Genomic DNA, 15,013 nt, shown 5'->3' with positions numbered 1-15,013 from the left:
AGGGACCTGGCAATAGTTTGTCCTGGGCCCAGACGCAACCCAGTCACAGATTCCCATGATCCTACCTCCTCTTGCAAAGGCCACGATGAATCATGGGAGATGTATCCTCACTTGGGAGACCAACCTATATAGGATAATGGGGCGTCCAAGCTACAGCTCGAACGTGGCACCATGGCAGTATTTTGAGATTAAAATATTTCAGTTTGGGGGCATTCTGTTTTTCCATGAAATGTGGAAAATTTCCGCAGAAAGCAGATGCTTTAAAAAAACAAACCATTTAATTGAAAATCCAATTTACTATTGAAAAATAGTTTTGATGAAAAGTTGTTGACCAACCCTACTAATGATGATGTAAGAGAATCAAAGCCTTATTGATGATGAACTAGACAAAACATCCAATCTCAGTTTGTATCATATAAATTCCATTCCCCCCTGTTTTATTCAGGTACAGACTAATTGGACATGCAGAAATAAAATGTGTGCTTGAAGGATCACAGGTTACATGGGACAGAGATATTCCATACTGTCAAGGTGAGTAGAGACTCTTAATAGCTCTATGGGGAAAGTGTAATCAGGGTTAGACAATGAAAAGCGTACTTTCTCCTGCTGGATGGATTCTGAAATACAACTCTTTTTTATCATTTCACTGCATACTAAATTCTTGAACACTTCAGTTTTGTTTTCCTCTTGCACCATGTTGTAGAAAACCTTGTTAGCGTCTGAATCTGTCTGTTTGTGGGGTAGAAGCAGGGCCAGCTCCAGGCACCAGCTTAGTAAGCAGGTGCTTGGTATGGCCACTCCCGAGAGGGGTGGCATGTTCAGGTATTCAGCGGCAAATCGGTGGAGGATCCCTCACTCCCGCTCAGAGCAAAGGACCTCCTGCTGAATTGCCGCAGATCGCGATCGTGGGGTTTTTTTTGTTGTTGTTTTGGCTGCTTGGGATGGCAAAACTCTTGGAGCTGGCCCTGGGTAGAAGCACAAAAGACTCAGATTCTTGGTTGACAGAGCTTGGACCAGATCCCCAGCTGGTGTAAATTGAATCAGACCCTTGCTCTTCAGATATAGTATTAACATGCTTATAGCACAATCTCTAAGCACTTTACAGATATCTTCATATTTAGGGATCACTTTGTCTGTCACTCATACGCAGCTGGCCCTAGGATGGAAAGTGACAGGTGCGTTTCACAGTAAAGAGCAGTAACTGTTTAGGACAGGGAGTGAAGCATTCTGGACTCCGCTGAAATTGCAGGCAGAGTTTAAGGATGCAGAATTAATTACCAAAATAGTTAACTCCTCCCTTTGGAGGAAGTGCCAGAGAATCCTTAATATGCATGAACGGGCAAGACCTCGATTTGATTTCTCTTCCCTTCTTCGGCTTTCATGATGCTTCAGTCTGTGCATCCACATCCCGGCGGCATAACTACTTTAGGAAACGTTCCCCGTTTTCTAGTCTTAAAAATCTTGTCTCCTACAGGGCCAGAGCCCCAGCTGGTGTAAATGGGCATAACCAAGGCTGGTGCTTCCATTTAGGCGACCTAGGCGGTCGCCTAGGGCACCAGGATTTGGGAGGGCGGCAATTCGGCGGTGGGGGGGTCCTTCTGCGCTCTGGGTCGTCGGCAGCAATTCTGCGGCGGGTCCTTCACTCACTCCGGGACCCGCCACTGAAGTGCCCTGAAGATCGGGAGTGCAGAAGGATCCTCCCCGCCGCAGAATTGCCGCCAATGACTGGGAGCGTGGAAGGACCCCCGCCTACGGCGCCAAAAACCCTGGTGCCGCTCCTGGGCATAACTCCATTGTTCTCAACAGGCTCGGTCCTCTGCTGGTGAATCAGTGCTCCTCCCTTGATGTCAATGGCGCTACATTGATTTTAAACAATCTAAGGTTTTGGTCCATTGTGTTTCAGCCTCTTCTTCTCTCATAAGACTTTGGATATGACATACATTAAATTCTCTCTTGCTTCCTTTCTTTCCTTTTTCCCTCTCTTCAGTGATACCTTGCCTGCCTCCTCCAAAAATAGAGCACGGGACACATACTGGGACAACGATGGAGGAATTCAACTATGGGACATCTGTCACTTACCAGTGTGACACTGTAGAAAGGGGACAGGTTCCTTTCTCACTTATTGGAGAACCCTCCATTCACTGTACATCCACGGATAATGTAAATGGAGACTGGAGCGGGCCTGCCCCAGAATGTAAAGGTAACGGAATCCATTTACTGTAAAACAAGTGGTAGTGTGCGCGTACACATTAACCATGTAAGTTGTAACAGTGCCACTGCTTAATAGATTGTCCCCAGGACTCCTAATCTTATTCCCACCCCTCAGCACATGTTCTTAGTAACACCCATGGGAGAATAGAGCCCAGTCTGAGATTTGCAGAGACACTAAGGGGTGCAGGGGATTGCACTTATTGTGTCCAGATTGGCCTCAGTTCCCACACACCCTGCCAAGAATTGCTGCCTGCTTCCTTGGTCTGCCCACACTCTGTGTTCCAGCCCCTCCCTCAGGCAAGGAGCCAGGAAGCTCAAAGAGGCAGTTGGTGTCAGTATAGGAGGAGGAAGTGACATGGAATCCTGGAAAAGCTCCATGTGGGGAGACAGGCTGGCAACATGAGACTGACTACTCACATGGAGGAGAGAGCCGGACAAGGTCTTCTGCTTCTCATAGGAGAAGCTGGGCCAAGACAGGGGATGGAGCAGGGCTTGGAGCTGGGTGGGAAAGGAGAGGAGAAGAAGGGAGTTTATTCAACAACTGTTTTCACTTAAAGTCCTCAGAAGAAGAATACTGGAGCTGGTCGAAATTTTTTCAACAAAGTTTTTATGTCAAAAAAGTCCTTTTTTGAAGAAAAAAAAAAAGCAAATTGTTTTGTGAAAAACTGTCAACTTTACTGAAAATGTTTTATTTTTCATGTTACTGTTTTTCATATCCCCCCCAACTCATATAAAATGTTATTGAAGTGGCCATGAAACTTACTGAAAAACCCATTTTGTCAGTGTTTTTTTTTTTTTTAATTGAGCATATGTTTGATAAGACATATGTGGGAAACGCATCTAATTTTTTGCTCACTCTAGAAACTATTCCTGTTGAGGTTTCTGCAGGTAAGCCAGGAGCATATCTGCCTATCTTCTTCACAGGAGACCAGATCTGAGTGTCTGTCAGCTATAAGCACAGCTGGAACTCTGATTGGAGAAATGACTTTATAATGTTCACAGATGATAAGCAACAAGATGGGGCAGTTCCAACAGCTCCTGCTGCCCAATGAGTCATCTCTTGTCAAAGACTGTAATTATGTGTCTGCATGCTGTCTCCCACCTTCCTTCCAACCTCCCAACCCCAAGTCCCCACAATTGCCTGTGACAGAACTGCCATTGCAGGTGGTCACTAATTCAGCAGGCGTAGTTTGATGCTTTACTTGAGTTAAGAAAAGGCTAGATAAAGACTAAAACTTGCCTACCATGTTCTATCAAAACCTATGCCCCAAGGAATTTGAGAACATGGCATCAGACCCACTGATACTTTTTCTGCTTTTCCTTAACACGATGTTTCAAATAAATAAATAGGTGGTTTCTGGGGTGCATTGGCGGGGCGGGCAGGGGCAGGAGCGTTCAGACATGTCATTATCATCTCTGCAGGGCCCTGTATATGTGCTTTCAAATCTGTTCATATCCTCCTGGTAAATAGATCTGATTCCACTGAAGTGTCTTCACTTTATTTCCCAATTTTTGATTTAACAGTAAACCTCCCAAGCTGACACTGTTTTTCTTATACAGTTGTTCGCTGTTACCCGCCAAAAGTTGCCTATGGAAAACAGATGACTGGATATAGTCCTGTATACACCTACAGAGCCTCCGTTCTGTTTGAGTGTGAACACCGCTACACCCTCAAAGGCAGTAACATACTTCATTGCAATGAAAATGGTGAATGGGATCCTCAGTCACCAGTTTGTGAGCTAAGTAAGTGTCATATGGTGACAACCACTTCCTTCAGACTGACCCTGCAGCCCTTGGTCACCCAAGATTCGGAGACAGCCAGTTTGATGTCCCCTTTGTTTTAAGAGAGGAAATAGTGACTGCTGTGCAAACTTGCATGCCACTGTGCTGAAAAAAGCTCCATGATATTTTGGTTAAATGACTTGTATGCTGAAAACAGGGATTCCAGTTTTATTTTATTGCAGGCAGTGTTGCCGAGTGGATAGAGCACTAAAGTGGGACTCAGGAGGCCTGGGCTTTATCCCTGCTGAGTGACCTTGGGCAAGTCATTTCCTCATTCTGTGGCCCAGTTTCCCCTGTAAAATGAGAATAATGATACTGTGGTTCTTTGTAAAGTGCTTTGAGATCTACTGAAGAAGAGTTATGTATTTATTGTGTAAGTTCTTATACTGCACTCGTCACCATAATATCTCAGTGCCATCCAGTATTGCACTAAATAATGTAACTATGCACCTATTTTTTGTTTTGTTTTGTTTTTCCTCTCATCCTCTCCTTGGGAGAGAAGCATGTGCAGTGGAGTTTCTTATGTTGTGATAGGGTTTTAGGTTTTGGGGTTGTGTTTCTTTTAATATACATGTCTTTCATGTCACATTCTTGTAGAGAAGAATTATTTCTCAATAAGATTTCCTGGATATGTATGTCCTTAAACTTTTATTTTTACTCTTAGGTAGCTGTGATGATCCACCTTACATTAGTAATACTTTTCGAGATCATTCTAACAGCAACTTGTTTCCGGCTGGGACTGTAGTGAAATATAACTGTGTGGGAGGTTATGAGTTAATCCCTGGAATATCCTCTGCAAGTGTTACCTGTCAAAAAGATTTTACATGGTCTGAACAGCAAGAATTTTGTCAAAGTAAGCATATTAGTCTTTGGTTTAGCTTTCTTTGTTTTAATTAAGCTACAAAATTAACACAGATTTAAGAAGCTCCACTCTACAGCCGATATGTGGTTCAAAGTGTGTGTGTGAGAGAGAGTGGGAGTGTGTATCTTCCGGGAATTCTTACTTTAACAGTAGGAAGCAGGGTCATAGTTAATAGTTTACACGTTCATAAACAAATCTGTTGCTCCCACCCATGATCTCCATACTACCTTAGGCAGATTATAACCATGGTGGATTCTACACAAAATTTATTGTAACATAGCAATTGGTGTTGTTTAGATCCCTGCTGAAAATCAAAATTTCCTGCCAACTTCAATTCAAATAGTTACCCAGAAGAAAACTGGAAAGGGTACTCCTCAATCCACGAGGCACACCCACTAACACTCATGGCAAGAAGAAATCATTTGCTGGGTCTGTCGATGATATAAAACTTCCACTGAAAACCAGCCTCTTCAAAAATGTGAAGGAAAAGCTTACTTTCTATAGCTAGCAAAATGTTCAGCTGCTCCTTGTAAATGAATCTGTAGAAATGTTTTTGCTCTGATTTAACGCTGTTGGTGGTGGTGTTTCACAGGAATTAGTTGTCCATCTCCAGACATTCGCAATGGAACAGCGAGACCTAGAAAAGAACTCTATGTGTATGAGGACAAGATTCACATTGAATGTGATCGCGGTTACGCCCTCAAAGACAACTATGGATTGATGAAGTGTGAACGTAATGGTGCATGGCATCCTCCGTTACCAATTTGCGAACCAGGCATGTATGAATGATAAAGAACTTTGACATGGCGACCTGCTATCCCTGACCTACTCCCAAACAATGTAATTGCTGCATAATTATATATTTATATTATGGTAGCACACGGAGGCCCCAGGGGTGAAAGAGGGCCTCTCCCTTCGCTCCCACCCCCACCTCCTCCCTTCTTGCTTTCCCTCTTCTGCCTCTATCACCCTGAACCTCTGTCTTCCACTTCAGTCCTCTCTTGAAAGGTCCTGAGGATCCCGTGTCCTTCTTAGAACACTGACCCTGGATTCCTGGCCAAATTCCAGCTCTGCCATTGCCCTCTGCCTTCTTCTGTTTCTCCTGTGGTTTCAAATGGATGTGGTGTTTTTCTTCACTTAGGCCCTCATTCCACAAAGTCCACGAGCACATGCTTAACTCTAAGCACAGACGTAGTGTTGCTTTCAGTGGAGCCACTTCCATGCTTAACATTAAGCATATGTTTAAGTGCTTTGCTGAATTGGGACCTCGGAGAAGTAGCCGCATTTATCTGGTGGATGAAGTAGCTCTTGGTATAACAGGTTGAACACTGTGATGGAAATGCAGGGTCATTACAATGACTGACAGGCAAGCCAAATGCTACTGGCACAGAGACATTTCACAAACATTCTTTCTGCTCCCTTTCTCTACTGTTCTTCCGTCATGAGGTGAGGACACACAAAGGGAGTCAATGTATGTTGTTAGCTGCACAGAAGGAACAAAGTTAGTGAATGGCACTGCATGAGCTCACTAGAGGGGTGATGGTGGTGTTGTAAGACTTTGGTTCATTCCAGTTCCCCCAGTTCATTCCAGGGTACTCATGGGGGGAGGGATAGTTCAGTGGTTTGAGCATAGGCCTGCTAAACCCAGGGTTGTGAGTTCAGCCCTTGAGGGGGCTACTTAGGGATCTGGGGCAAAATCAGTACTTGGTCCTGCTAGTGAAGGCAGGGGGCTGGACTCGATGACCCTTGGGGTCCCTTCCAGTTCCAGGAGATAGGTGTATCTCCTTTTATTTATAGTGGGGTGTCAGCAGATTTGTGGTAAAAGAGGAGAAAAGGAACTGGTGAAAGTTGGGGTCTGCAGTGGGCAGGCTGAGTTTCTTCTGAAGAAATCTGCAGAGAGAGTAGATGTATGAGTGACCATGACAGACCCCAGTTGTGTTAAGTACACACAGCACTCTGTAAACACGCAGAAAACAAGATCCCTGTACTGGTAGCTGGACTGGCTTTGTGATCCCCTGACTCCATCCCATTTCAAAAAGTGGTTGGAGGATACCACTACACCTCTACCACGACATAACGTGACCCGATATAACACAAATTCGGATATAACGTGGTAAAGCAGCGCTCCAGGGGGGCGGGGCTGTGCACTCCCATGGATCAAAGCAAGTTTGATATAACGCAGTTTCACCTATAACGCAGTAAGATTTTTTGGTTCCCGAGGACAGCGTTATATCGAGGTAGTATTTTCCTTCCACGCAAAGAAGGCATGACCGCACACTGCTATTAGCCAGCTCCAATTTCACACACGCACTTTTTTTTGGTGTCCATCTGATCCATTACTCTTCTTTGAATGACTTTAGTTTTTAATCTGATTGACTGAATCTCACATTATAGGTTCATTTCTATTTTAAGGGGCTGTTGTTACAGTTTGCAAACCAGTTTGTATGAATAGTGAAGAACTCTGATACAGTGACCTCCCATCCCTGATTTTGAAAGGAACATCTAATACTCACAGAGTGTAATTGCTGCATACTTCTATATTTATATTATGGTAGCACACAGAGGACTCAGTCAGGATCCAAGGTCCCATTGTGCTGGGTGTGAAATCTTGGGAGAAGTATTTCTTCTGCTCTATTCCATGCTGATCAGGTCTAAACTGGAGTATTCTGTCCAGTTCTGGGCACCACATTTCAGGAAAGACTAATTGGAGAAAGTCCAGAGAAGATCAACAAAAATGATTAAAGGTCTAGAAAACATGACTTACGGGAAGATTGAAATTATTGGGTTTGTTTAGTCTGGAGAAGAGAAGACTGAGGGGGTACATAACAGTTTTCAAGTACATAAAAGATTGTTACAAGGAGGAAGGAGAAAAAATGTTCTTATTAACCTTTGAGGACAGGACAAGAAGCAATGGGCTTAAATTGCAGCAAGGGCGGTTTAGGTTGGACATGACATTAGGAAAAACTTCCTAACTCTTAGGGTGGTTAAGCACCAGAATAAATTGACTAGAGAGGGTGTGAAATCTCTACTGGAGATTTTTAAGAGCAGTTTGGACAAACACCTCCGAGGGGTTGTCTAGATAATACTTAGTCCTGCCTTGAGTGCAGGGGACTGGACTAGACGATCTCTCAAGGTCCCTTCCAGTCCTACAATTCTATGAGTCTATGTGGGGCACATTCTACCCTACCTAAATGACTGATGTCCTGGCACTTTGATATCTGTGATGGGCAATTTTATCTTCTGTGTCTATCGGCATGCACAAGTAGTGCCAAAAGGTACACATAATAAGCAAGTATTGCCAGTGGGCTTTTACTCCCTAATGAAAGTAGCAAAATTAAGAACATGGTCTGCAGATTGACTTCTAGTTTTATTTCTTCTGCTAGGCACCTCTACAGAACTTCTCTCAGATGTTGTTGATAGAATTAGGCAAATTCATCCCAGCTCCAGTGCTGAGCTCATCTGGTGAATTTCCTGCTGTTTGCTTCTTCACTTTGATCATCATGGAATGAAGTATTCCCCTGCTACAGGATTTAGTTTGATTGTAGAATGGAATCATATGAAGATTCAACTCCTTCTTCAATCTGTACACTTGCATTAGCTACTTTTTAATCAAATTTTCCAGATTACTGGAGTGTCTTCCACAATTCTACCTCCATAGCTTTGGAGGCAGAAATGAATCCACAAGGACAAAGCATATCCCAGTGCAGGGTTGGATGGAACCTTCTCCCAACTGTGCCTGTACCTTGTAGATATGTAATTCACTTTCCAGTTGCTGTGGTACCATATAGACTAATGATAGATTCATAGACTCTAGGACTAGAAGGGACCTCGAGAGATCCTCGAGTCCAGTCCTGAGGGCCATGGACTGGACTCGAGGACCTCTCGAGGTCCCTTCGAGTCCTAGAGTCCATGAATCTATGAAAACAGACTCCCACCTATCTGCAATTTTCTCATTTACTGTGGGACTAAGATTGGGTAATACGTCTCTATCTCCCAGTTCTATAGAAGACATGATTACTTTGGCACACCATCACCACTTGTTTGCCAAATGATTTTTCTCTGTTTTCTTATTAGCTAAATTATATGCACAGCAAAGTCTGCATCTCACGTCCTTCACATGCTGCTGATAGGTTACCACAGCTTGCCTTTGCTGTTGGATTTCAAAGTACAAATCAGTTGAGAGCAAAGGATGCCTGCCAAACATAGAAAATATGGGGTCTCTCCCATTGCATTATTCTTAGCACAATTACATACCAATCCTTTAACTAGCGACTATAGCTGAGGAAGGTCCTTTTGTCTTTCCTGCACATTAGTGTTTACCCCATCAAGAGTATCTGCCTGTCAGCAATTAATTTATTAAACTGTATCGGGAGAATTTTCAGTCTCCCATAAAGTCTCCCAGTACTTTATAACTACAGGTCTGTCGCATCTTACGCGCGTTTAACATGCGTGATTTCAGCTTTGCGCAGTTGGGAGAAGGAAAAAAACAAACAAAAAAACGAGCGATTCCACCAGCGTAAGATGTGAATCTGCTGTTCCCACTAAAGTATTTTGCGGGAAGGGACTTGACAGCAACAGCATGTCTTTAGGCCTGTGATAAGGTTCTCCCCTATAATAACCCTGGAGCGTTAGCAAGGAAAAAAGAGTTTAAATAATGTGTCTGCCCTGGAGTGAGTGTGAGATGGGAGAAGCGAATCTGCTGTTCCCACTACAGTACTCAGTCCCCCTGTGCCTCTCATACTGTGTGCATCTCGCCACGCTGAGTGAGACTCTACTGTGCCTGTACTGTTAAAAGAGACAATACGTATTTTTCATACTGTATAACATGGCCCCTAAACGCAAGGCACCTATTTCATCTGGTGCTCAACCAAAGAAACAGTGATATGTTCCAGCGCTAGAGGAAAAACTGGTTGTGTTGGACTTATTGAGAGACAGTAGGTCCATCGCCAACATGGCGCAAATACGACCGCAACAAATCTAGCATCCATGCCATCAAGATTCGAGAGACAGAAGTTCGTCAAGCCGTGGTATCAAGTGCTCCAGTAGCTGCTAAGGTGACATACCAAGTGTATGATAAGATGTTAGTGAAGACTGAAAAGGCATTAAACTTATGGCTGGAAGACATGAACCGTAAATGTGTGCCTATCAATGGCAACATGTTGCGAGAAAAGGCTCTTAGCATCTATGCACTATTCAAATCTCCTGCCGAAGAGGTACAGCCTTCTGATAAGAAGGAATTCAAAGCCAGCCAAGGTTGGCTTAACAGTTTTAGGAACTGGTTCAACCTCAAAAACGTGCAGACTACTGGGGAAGCTGCATCTGCCAATGAGGACGCAGCAAAAGCCTACCCCGAACAATTAAAGAAAATCATAGAGGAAAGGGGCTATCTTCCAAAACAAGTTTTTAATGCTGACGAGACTGGGCTCTTCTGGAAAAAAAATGCCCACCCATACTTACATTTCGAAATCAGAAAGCCAAGCCCCTGGCTTCAAAGCAGCTAAAGACTGTGTGACTGTGTTGCTTTGTGGCAATGCGGCTGGGCATTTAATAAAGCCAGGCTTGCTCTACAGGGCTGCAAATCCCCGTGCCCTAAAAGGCAAGAACAAAAATCTCCTGCCTGTGTTCTGGCAATCAAATAAAAAGGTTTGAGTGACGGCAGCATTATTTCTGGTTTGGTTCCACAAGTGTTTCATTCTGGAGGTCAAGCAGTACCTTGAAGAAAAAGGACTTGACTTTAAAGTGTTGCTGATCATAGACAATGCTCCTGGCCACCCTGTGACACTCTGGTTTGCGCATAACGACGCTGAAATCGTCCTTCTCCCCCCCAATACCACCTCCATCCTCCAACCTCTTGACCAAGGTGTCATTAGCTGTTTCAAGGCCACGTACACGAGGCTTACATTCTCATGGATCCTTACAGCTATGGATACTGATCCCAATCTTAATGTAATAGAGTTGGAAATCCTTCAACATTGCTGATTGCATCACTTATATTAAACAGGCAATAGATTCAGTCGAGCCTGAAACAGTCAATGCATGTTGGCGAAACCTAAGGGAAGACTGTGTGAGTGATTTTAAGGGTTTCCCGACCATTGATAAAGAAGTGCAACTCATTGTTCAGGTGGCCAGGCAAGTGGGTGGTGATGGCTTTGTTGACATCCTCGAGGAAGAAATTGAGGAATTAATTGAGGGCCATAGAGAAACATTGACTAACGAAGAGTTAGAGGAACTGATAAAATCGTCTACAGAAGATGAAGATGACGACAATGAACAGGAAGAGCCAACAAGTGGGAATCTTCATACATTTGCTGAAGTGTTCCAGGCAGCGAAACATGTGAATGATTTAATTTCTGAATACGATCCCTCTAAGGAATGAAGCCTCAAAATCATACGTAGTGTTACGGATGATTTGAGACCATACCAAGAAATGTTTGAGGAGCTCAAAAGACAACAGTGACAGTTGCCAATCACCATGTTTTTAAAGAAAAAACAACCAGCAGCAGCAGAGCCTGCACAATCAACTTCTCGAGCTGAACCAGAGCCATGCAGTTCCTCTGCGACTCGCTCTCCATCATCCAAGCCTGGCCAATCGTCTCCTGGATCGACATCAAGCCCTGGTGACTCAATAATAGTTTTGTCAGAGGAAGAGGAAGACTAATAATTGGAGTGTGTACAGTACAAGACTAGCAAGAATATCCAGGATGACTGGTGACTGTTCAAGTTTACAGTACTGCACTGTACTGTTTTCATTTTTTATTCTTTCATTCTTCTGTCTCTGTTAAGTTATTAAAAATACTGTAAAATAATATTTTGCATATGTAGTTTATTATATACTGTACTGTACATTGCTGTATACAATACATAGTACTGTACAGGGTTGTATACACAAAATTGTACTTTATGGGTGATTTAAGGGATTTTCAAGGGTCATTTTGACTATACGCGGTTTTCGCTTTACGCGCTGACTGCGGAACATAACCCCAGCGTAAGATGCGACAGACCTATGTTCTTCATTAGCCAGCATTTTAAAAAATGCTGTTTATTGGAGTTAGTGCCTGGACTATATGTCCGTACTAATAAATGCCTTTTGCAGTTAAGATTTCTTGAAGCTAAATATGCTCTATACCTTTAAGGACTAGCCCTGTCTTAAAAAGGCTTCTGCAGAAAAATTGCCCTGGATTAAGGACAGGGCCATCTCCAGGCACCAGCTCAGCAAGCAGGTGCTTGATGTGGCCAAGGGGAAGGGGTGACAAGTCAGGCTCTTTGGCAGCAATTTGGTGGTGGGTCCCTCGGTCCCTCTCGGAGGGAAGGACCTGCCACCAAATTGCCGCCGAAGAAGAAAACGGAGTGATGGAGCTGCTGCTGAACACGATCACGGCTTTTTTTTTTCCCACCGCTTGAGGTGGTAAAAACCCTGGAGCCAGCCCTGATTAAGGGAGCTATGATGGGAGATGGTCTCCACAGTGCCCTGTGCCTCCAGTGGTCCAGAGATCAGACAACATTGTCCCAAGCGTCGATGATGCTGGGTGAAGCAGAAGGTGGCTGGAATGCCCAGAGGATACAATGATTCTGTCTCTCCCTTAGCAGCTAGCTTCACTGTGACCATTATAAAGATCCCGTCACAGATTAAAGTTGCCATCCCCCAACTCAACCATTGAGTGGGAGCAGTGGCACAAATGCTTCTGGCACTCACATCAGTGTTGGGTCAATTCTCAAAACACTGAGCCACATGAAAAGAGAATTTTAAGCATCCATGAATTTTCAAAAATCCAGAGGAGGGATTAGAGAGACCGGGCGATAAGGTAATATCTGTTATTGGAGTTATTAGTTACTCGAGCATTTTCAGAGCTTTAAGCCTATTTCAACAGGCAGCACTGGGACTGCTTTTCACGTCACTCTGGCTACCGTTGGAAAAGTTTGACGATCCCAGAACAGTGTCAGACTAAAAGTAACCACTATGGAAAATTACATAGCCTGCTAGAACCAGCTCTGTCCCCTTCTTTCACCCTAAGCAGTCCTCCTCCTCACCAGTTCGAGAGGGATGGACATATGGGGAAAGTATGGCTCGTTATACTGGGAGGGTGGTGTGGTGGGAAAGTTCAGTAGCTAGTGAGGATTGGTGAGGAACTCGGGGGACTCCAGAAGAGTTTCATAACTTGGAGGAGGCTTGGCATGCTTGTTCAGAGGGTTCTAGCAGAACTCAGTGGCTACAGAAGGGGTTCAGATTTGAAATTTGGTGATGCAGATGTAGCAGGCCAGTTTAATGACTCAGGGAGTCATGCAGAAGGACTCTACTGTTGAAGTCTTTGGGGTCCCTACAGGTCAAAGAGACATTTTAAGAGTGTTCTGCATGTTTCTGTTTTTATCTTTGCTCTCCCAATGTCTTGGGTATGATGCTAATTCACAGCCAGAAACTAACAGAAAGCGCTGGCAGATTGTCAGCGGTATTAGAGACTGGTGCCTCTCCAAGCACCTTTTTTTGGAAATGTATTATCAGGAAACCGCACTGTACTTATGCTGCCTAGCTTCTTTAAGGAGATTTCCTGTTCCGTATCAATGCTGTATTTTTCCCTTTTATTCTAGCTTGTGAGCCACCTGAACGCATCTCTAATGGACGGGACGACCGCGGCTGGAGAAATGTTTTCCTTGTGGGCTCAAGTGTGAGCTACTCCTGTAACCATGGTTGGTCACTTGTTGGAGTATCCTCCATTCGATGTACAGCTGGTGATGGGGGAACTCCGCGCTGGGATGCCCCTGTCCCTGAGTGCAAAGGTGATTCATTTCTTCATCACACTAGAATGACTGAGATTAGAAAAGGGTGGAGGGCACATTGCAGTGACCTGGGGGCTATTAAATATGTTAGCCCTTAAGTATTGATAGTATCACTGGCCAACTCACTGCAGACTCAGTGGCTATAGAAGGGGTTCAGATCCAGAATTTGGTGATGCAGATGTAGCAGGACCATTTAATGACTCAGGGAGCCATGCAGGGGACCCGACTGTTGAAACTGATGGAAGCTGCAGGCCTTCAGGACTTCTCAGTGTCTGGCTGCAATTCTCAGTAATTCAGTGCAGTTATTCAGTGTCATGAGCATGTGAACAGCAATCCCTGGGGTCTCTACAGGTCTCAGAACCATTTTAAGAGTATTTTACATGTCGCTGTTTTTATCTTTGCTCTCCCAAAGCCGTGGGTGTGATGCAAATTCACAGCCAGAAACTAACAGAAAGTGCTGGCAGATTGTCAGCAGTATTAGAGACTGGTGCCTCTCCAAGCACCTTTTTTGGAAATGTATTATCAAGAAACCGCACTGTACTTATGTTGCCTCCCTTCTTTAAGGATATTTCCCGTTCCGTATCAATGCTGTATTTTCCCCTTTTATTACAGCTTGTGAGCCACCTGAACGCATCTCTAATGGATGGGACGACCGCGGCTGGAGAAATGTTTTCCTTGTTGGCTCAAGTGTGAGCTACTCCTGTAACCGTGGTTGGTCACTTGTTGGAGTATCCTCCATTCGATGTACAGCTGGTGATGGGGGAACTCCGCGCTGGGATGCCCCTGCCCCTGAGTGCAAAGGTGATTCATTTCTTCATCGCACTAGAATGACTGAGATTAGAAAAGGGTGGAGGGCACATTGCAGTGACCTGGGGGCTATTAAATATGTTAGCCCTTAAGTATTGATAATATCACTGGCCAACTCACTGCAGACTCAGTGGCTATAGAAGGGGTTCAGATCCAGAATTTGGTGGTGTATATGTAGCAGGGCCAGTTTAATGACTCAGGGAGCCATGCAGGGGATCCGACTGTTGAAGTTGATGGAAGCTGCAGGCCTTCAGGGCTTCTCAGAGTCTAGCTGCAATTCTCAGTAATTCAGTGCAGTTATTCAGTGTCATGAGCATGTGAACAGCAATCCCTGGGGTCTCTACAGGTCTCAGAACCATTTAAAGAGTATTTTACATGTCGCTGTTTTTATCTTTGCTCTCCCAAAGCCATGGATATGATGCAAATTCACAGCCAGAAACTAACAGAAAGTGCTGGCAGATTGTCAGCAGTATTAGAGACTGGTGCCTCTCCAAGCACCTTTTTTGGAAATGTAGTATCAAGAAACCGCACTGTACTTATGCTGCCTCCCTTCTTTAAGGATATTTCCCGTTCCGTATC

At 44.3% G+C, this 15,013-nt stretch overlaps 1 protein-coding gene across 4 annotated transcripts in view; it reads left to right on the top strand.

The window, feature by feature from the left end:
- Positions 1–15,013, top strand: part of LOC127051575 (complement receptor type 1-like) — a 31,492-nt gene that overhangs the window by 11,137 nt on the left and 5,342 nt on the right. For 3 of the 4 annotated variants that reach the window (XM_050954027.1, XM_050954030.1, XM_050954029.1), the window contains exons 5-10: positions 446–531; positions 1,988–2,200; positions 3,772–3,954; positions 4,658–4,846; positions 5,448–5,630; positions 14,240–14,428. In XM_050954027.1, the coding sequence (XP_050809984.1) occupies positions 446–531; positions 1,988–2,200; positions 3,772–3,954; positions 4,658–4,846; positions 5,448–5,630; positions 14,240–14,428 (1,043 nt within the window). The remainder of the gene's footprint in view (positions 1–445; positions 532–1,987; positions 2,201–3,771; positions 3,955–4,657; positions 4,847–5,447; positions 5,631–14,239; positions 14,429–15,013) is intronic. The other variant, XM_050954031.1, reaches the window with a different exon arrangement.

The sequence above is a fragment of the Gopherus flavomarginatus genome, chromosome 5 (genome assembly GCF_025201925.1).
Source record: "Gopherus flavomarginatus isolate rGopFla2 chromosome 5, rGopFla2.mat.asm, whole genome shotgun sequence".
In the NCBI taxonomy this organism is placed as follows: Eukaryota; Metazoa; Chordata; order Testudines; family Testudinidae; genus Gopherus; species Gopherus flavomarginatus.
This window is presented reverse-complemented; position numbering and strand designations above follow the sequence as displayed.